This window comes from Kryptolebias marmoratus, unplaced genomic scaffold, assembly GCF_001649575.2.
Source record: "Kryptolebias marmoratus isolate JLee-2015 unplaced genomic scaffold, ASM164957v2 Scaffold125, whole genome shotgun sequence".
NCBI lineage: Eukaryota > Metazoa > Chordata > Actinopteri > Cyprinodontiformes > Rivulidae > Kryptolebias > Kryptolebias marmoratus.
The window spans coordinates 9,048-15,708 of NW_023665859.1; the positions used below are offsets into that span (position 1 = coordinate 9,048).

The following is a 6,661-nucleotide window of genomic DNA, read 5'->3' on the forward strand; positions in this document are numbered from 1 at the left end:
CCACAGAGCCTCCAAAGGCCCTCAGAGGACCCCACAAAGCCTCAGAGGACCTACAGAGGACCCCACAAAGCCTCAGAGGACCTTCAGAGGACCCCACAAAGCCTCAGATGGACCCTGATTGGTTCAGCGTTTGACTGTTTGTTCAGCTGTGTGTCTGATTCTGCTCTCTGATTGGTCCGTTGCAGCTGCCGGTGACAGGGAATGTGCTGGACGTGTACGGAGGGATGACCACACCCACCATCGCCGTTAGCAACAGCTGCCCAGCTGACCTGCACGCCGTCAAAAGGGAGCTGAGCGGTAAGAGACGTCCCATGATGCCAGACTGATTCTGTGGCGTTTGATACAGACGAGACTCCTCGCTGTGTTGTCAGATCATCTGATTGGCTGAAGATGTGACACTGACAGCAGAAACCTGATGCCTCATTGGGTCCTTCAAACCCTGACTAAACCGGAGGACAGAGGAAGTTGTCTTCAGCAGATGTCCTGGTTGATGTCCTTTTTGATGTTCTTGTTCTTGTAGATGTGGAGACCAAAGCTCTGATGAAGGAGAGACAGAAGAAGGACAACCACAACCTGAGTGAGTGCTGGAACATCAGCCCACAGCTGATGAAGTTAGTTCTGAACCAGCAGCAGGTCCATTCTATCAAGAAACTGAAGGTGTTTTTTGGGTCTAATGTTGACCTTTGACCTTCAGACTGTTGATGTGTTTTTCAGTTGAGAGAAAGAGACGTTTCAACATCAACGACCGTATCAAAGAACTCGGAGCGCTGATCCCCAAATCCTCTGACCCGTCAGTAAACGCCGCACCCTCCTCACTTCCTCCTGTAGTATCACTAAGTGTACTACCACTGATACTAATACTACAGCAATACTCTGATTGGTCCTTCAGGGAAACCAGGTGGAACAAAGGAACCATCCTGAAGGCTTCGGTGGATTACATCCGCAAACTGCAGAAGGAACAACAGAGAGCCAGAGACATGGAGGACAGACAGAGGAGACTGGAAAGTACCAACCGCTCACTGCTGCTGCGCATACAGGTGAGGGTGAGGGGCTTATCAGCTCCGACAGGTGAGGGGGAGTAGTTTGACCTTTAGTTAGGGAGGAGTCTAACAGGTGAGGAGGAGGAGTCTGACAGGTGGTGGGGAGATGCATGCGAGGTGAGGGGCAGAGCCTTATAAGTGAGAGGTCTGACAGTCAAAGACGGGGATTATAGGTCAGAGGGAGGAGCCTGACAGGTGAGGGGAGGAGCCTGACAGGTGAGGAGGAGGAGCCTGACAGGTGGCGGGGAGATGCATGCGAGGTGAGGTGCCGTATTGTTGAGGGTAAAATGTTTTGTGTTTCTGTGGCAGGAGTTGGAGCTCCAGGCTCGCCTACATGGCCTCTCATCTTCCTCCCCATCTCAGGACCCCCAGACTCTCCTGTCTCCCCCGCTGCCTCCCCCCTCCCTGAGCTTCATGGAGCTGGACGAGCCGCAGGTGGCCTCCACCGTCTTCTCCCCGGACCTGATGTCCAACATGGGATTGACGGAGCTGGACGGCCTGGGGGGGCTCCTGATGGAGGAGGAGGGTGGGGTGGCAGTGATGTCCGACCCGCTGCTGTCCTGCGGAGCCTCGAAGACCAGCAGCCGGAGGAGCAGTTTTAGCATGGATGAAGATCTCTGATGACATCACTGCATGCTGATCTTTGATTGGCTGGAGCCTCGGCGGGCTCAGCAAGGACCTTTAAACAATTGGAACTATTTCAAATCTCTGAGTTCTGAGCTCTGAGTTCAAAGGTTAGGCTGTGTAACTATGGCAACCATGGTTACCACCGTCTGCCTGTGTGTCCTCAGTGTTCCACCTCATGGTTGTCGTGGTAACCGCTGTGTCCAACAAAAAACACCAGAAGCGACAGGAGCTCACCTGTCCAACAGGTGTGTCTCTGTAATCCTTGTGCTGGAAACATTTTCTGAGGGAACTCTGATCCGGTTCATGTCCATTAGTTCAGGTTGAGCTTCCTGCTGGAGACAAACTGAAGGCAGGAGGACGGTTCCACCTGAGCGCAGACGTTCTTATCATGTTTTACTGAAGCATCGTTTTCAGTTTGTAGATGCAGGAAAATCTGCTTCTACCTGAGCATCAGAGGTTTTTACTAACTCGATGCTGTCGGCAGTATTTTGGTTTTCAGGGAACCAAACACACAACAGAAACAGGAAATATCAGCAAAATAAAATGTCCTGCAGGTGGAGAAACTATTAACTGATATTAAAGCACACATGGGCAAAATACAGCTCAAGCCCAGAGGTGGCCGCTGGGCCGAGTCAATCCGGTCCTCCGGTGGTTTGGGTTATAATCGTGAGGTGTGTGCTGCCTTTAAAGCAGTTTCCAACAGAAAACACAGCCTTTCTGTTGGAAACTGGTTTGTTTGGAGCTAAAAAAGGTCAAACTTTGCTTTGTAATGTTTGACAGATCTAACTTTGCACTGAGAGAATCTATGAAGATTCCAAAATGAGGAAAATGTGCCTTTAAATGTTGTTTTTTTTCAACCAGAAGTTTATAAAATTAACTGTCATGAATGTCAGTTTACAGGTTCAACATATATTTTGTCCACAAGCTGAAAACTTGTCTTCATTGGAAAAGAAAGTCTTCCAACAAATCTGCTTGAAAGAATAAATGTGTAAAACATTTACCAAGATGGCCGTAACCTTTCCACCTCCTGGAGATGTGATGTTATAAATTACAGATGAAGGTAATTTCAGTCTTATCACTGTTTGACTTGTTTGCTGCGTTCAGAGCGTCTGTTAACTCTGCTCATCCATCAGTTCTCCCTGATTCTCCAACCAGAGATCGCTCTTCCTGCTGCAGGCTGAAATACTNCTTGACAGCAGGAGGTTTTACAGCTCTGGCGACAAAGCCCCCCCCCCCCCCCCCCCCCCCTTTACCAGCTAAAAACAGGCGATTAAACCAAGCTGGCCTCCTTTATCTAGTTTTTGTCTTTTTTTAATTCAGTTCTAATCAGCAGTTAGCGGTTAGCAGCTAACCTTTAGCTGCTAACCGCTAACTGTTACCGCTAGCTGTTAGTTTCCTTCTGATAACTTTGAACGGTAAAATAAAACCGTTTAAAGTAAAACTGACTGGATTTGGATAAGATCTGCTGGTAAAAGTATCTGTTAGCTGCTGTTATTGTAATGCTGTTAGCTTCTAGCAGCTAAAGGAGTTAGCTTTGTCTGGACCTTTGAGCAGCTGAATTCAGCTGTTTATCAAACTGGATCACCTGAAATTGTCAGAAAGGGAATCTTTTTTGTCATTTGTGATTTCAAATATCTTTATGATGTTTACAGATTCTTGTTTTTTATCAGTTTACTTTGTTTTATAGAAATGTCATGTCCACCGTTCTTTTGTTTTTTTAATAACAGAATAAAGAATTATACAGAAACGTGTTGAACGTCTGAGAAAACTGTTTCACTTTTATTTCCTGTTCACAGAAACTTTAATTTTATAAAACAGTTTGATTGAAAAGGTGAGCAGCACAAAATACATTGAAACATTTAGTTCATTAAAGAAGCTTTTATGCAAACAGCTTGTTTGTGTAGTGAGCACTGACTTCACTCTTAGACTGTCAGAAAAACATGAAGCAACAAAACTGTTTGGATTAAATAAAAATAAAACTCAAAAATGTGACTTTATTTATAAAGTCACCTATGAACAGACCAACATGCTCCAACAAAAGGACATCCCATAAAACTGATCTGTAGGAATAAATCACTGGATCATATATCAGGTAGCAGCTGCATTCCCCCACCTGACCACCAGGTGGAGTCATCAAACCTGTCGGAGTCATGAAGGAGCTCTGATGGGACCGCTTGGGTTTGCTGACAAACCAACTCGTCTAATAAAAGTAAGAATCAGGCAGTCATATGTTTACATTGATTTAAAACAACTAAACCTGCAGACCAGTAGAACATGGGAACTTTAATCCTTACATTAAATTTATCATAATATTTACACCAAATAAAGAGGAAAGGATTTAAAAAAAAAACTAAATAAAGAAAACAGAATCAACAACAAACCTTGAACAGTGTCTGCCTGGGAGTCTGAGCTCAGGGCAGAATGGACCCTTCATGAGGACAGATTCTGTTGTTTGTCCAGTAGGTGGCACCTTTCTGTCCTTTAATCCAAACTGACAACTACTTACGGAAATAAAACCCTTTTTGTTTTTGCTGTATGTGTGTGTGAGTGTATGAAATTTTAATGACTTGTCCTGGTATAAGTGTCTACCCTATCAGGACCAGTGGTCCTTCTGGGGACCAAGGCCTGGTCCTGATGCATACATGTCTGGGTTGGGGGTTCGGTTTAGGTCCAAGGTGTGAAGTGAGTTTAGGTTAGGGTTAGGTGTGTACTGGTAGTGTTAAGTTTTGGTTAAATGGGACAATAATGGAAGTCGAGACAATGATAGAAATACGAGCTTGTGTTCTGGTCGGGCTCTTGTTATGGGGACCGTGCTCAGTTCAGGTCCATCTGTAAAGTGAGACCTTCAGGGACAACATTTCTAGCAGGTGTTTGAGGTTTCAGGTCATGTCAAAGTCCTCACAGAAATAGAAGAATAAATAGGTGTGTGTTTCTGGATTTGTCTTTGATGTCCCTGGTGTCAAAGGTCAGGGGTTTTGGCTTTTCAGTGGTTTCCTGCTTCCTGTTTGAATGTCCTGGCGTTATGCTTCAACAAACACACACTTCCTGTCTGAGCAGGGCCCACGTCCTGCCCCACCCAGCCCCGCCCCTTCCTGACCTGTCGGTCTCCAGGACGGGGAGTGGCCTGAGGTTCGACTCTGAAACAGTAAAATCATTTTCTACCTCCGAGTCTAAAGGAACCCAAGAACCACGATGGAGTCTTTGTGTCAGCATTTCACTTTTAACAGAGCAGAAATCTGTTTTCTGTTCTGATGTTCCCGAGGACAGAAATGAACAGATTTAACGAGGAGCTGGACTCATAAACAGAGTAGAATAGATCTCTTTTATCCTCTGCTGTTACTAAACAGCAGAGGATAAAGTTTCATTGTTATGCTGATGATACTGAGTTCTATTGATCCATAAATCTGAGGAATCCAATCAGTTACTTAGATTAAAGATGGACGACTCTTCATTTTCAAAGGTTGCTGAAAGGAACCAACTCTGCAGCCTTTCTGGGTCCAAAAACCTCCTAAAATTGGCTTCAGTTGATCCAAACTGCTGCTGCCAGAGTTCTGAGGACAGATCAGATTTCTTCTTCCTGTCAAATTCAGGAGAGAATTTAAAATCTTCCTCCTGACATCCAAAGCTCCAAGATATTAAAGATCTTATTGTTCCATGTTTCCACTTCGCCTCTTTTTTCCATGAGATGATTTTTTGTTGTAAATTGGCTTCATCTACAGAAAAGTGACTTGAATAAATAAATAAAAAACAGATTTTTACTGACATATTCCTGTGATCATGCCTCTTCATGCTTCGTGTGAGCATCATTAACAGAACCTGCAGAGAAGAACCAAACCAAAGAATCAGAACCGTTGAGATCAACCACGATGTCAGAGTTTCATGATGGGAAGACAATGGAGCAGCACTCCAGGCAGATCTCCAGACAGTCTGAGGAACCGCAGCAGTCCATCACGGCCTGGCACGCCTCGTCTGTACAGGCTGCCTCACCCGCCGCCTCCACGCAGCAGCAGCCCACCAAGGCGTCGCAGCAGCTGGCTCCGCCCACTCCACAAACCAGACACTCCTCAACGGCCGAACACATGGACAGCAGCTCGCAGAACAGGCAGGCCAGCAGGCAGTGGACACAGCAGTCTGCAGAGAAAGTCCTCGGGTTAATCAGCTGACTGATCGGGTCAAAGGTCATACAAGCCCCTTCCTGTGAAACATGTCCGTCCCTTTTTATGCAAATATTAATCAAATGTTACAAATAATAAAACTCAGGGAAACAGCTGGCCCTTCTTTCTTTTTAATGTTTCTGGTTTTCCCCTCAGCAAGTGATGAAGAGTTTCAGGTCTGTTTATGTCTGCTACGGTCGTCTGGGGGACAGGAAGGGCCAATCCAGAACCCTGATCCGAGCCCAGAACCCTGATCCAAGCCCAGAACCATCACAGAACCTTGATATGAGCCCAGAACTGTCCAAAAAATCGTGATTGAAGCTCAGTCTATCATGGGATGCTTCACGGGGACTGGACCCCCTGGGTGCTGGGACAACGAGGACCGGACCAACGAGGACTGGACCAACGAGGACCGGACCAACGAGGACCGGATCAACGAGGACCGGACCAACGAGGACTGGACCAACAAGTTTTTTTTAAACTTTTTTATATTTATGGGTTTATTATATATTTCCCTTTTCAAACAGTAAATTATTGAAATGTTGTTTTTATTTCACAACCCTGGAATGCAGATGTTTTCACTGAAGGCAGCGACAGGAAACAGCTGAGGATAACTTTGCTCAGTGCAGGATGATGGAGGACGGTAGAACCAGCAGCTTCTGACCTGCTGAACGTTTCTCTGCAGGAACCACAGCAGCTAGGAGGGTCCTGGTTCTGTGCATGTTCTGCACAGATAAGCTGCCATGAACTGATAAACACAGAAATGGGAGAGTGTTCAGCCTTCTGCCCGGCCTCCTGCTGTTCTGACACCACCACCGCCTGCAGAACATCAGAACATCA

At 45.9% G+C, this 6,661-nt stretch overlaps 1 protein-coding gene across 2 annotated transcripts in view; it reads left to right on the plus strand.

Annotated features, from left to right (window-relative positions):
• Nucleotides 1–2,665, plus strand: part of LOC108228826 (transcription factor E3) — a gene marked incomplete at its 5' end in the record, with an annotated part of 11,076 nt that extends 8,411 nt beyond the window's left edge. The window contains 5 exon segments of one of the 2 annotated variants that reach the window (XM_025003335.2): nucleotides 186–297; nucleotides 521–611; nucleotides 695–790; nucleotides 890–1,037; nucleotides 1,350–2,665. In XM_025003335.2, the coding sequence (XP_024859103.1) occupies nucleotides 186–297; nucleotides 521–611; nucleotides 695–790; nucleotides 890–1,037; nucleotides 1,350–1,661 (759 nt within the window). 2 annotated transcript variants of the gene reach the window in all.
• Between the last annotated feature and the right edge of the window lie 3,996 nt (nucleotides 2,666–6,661).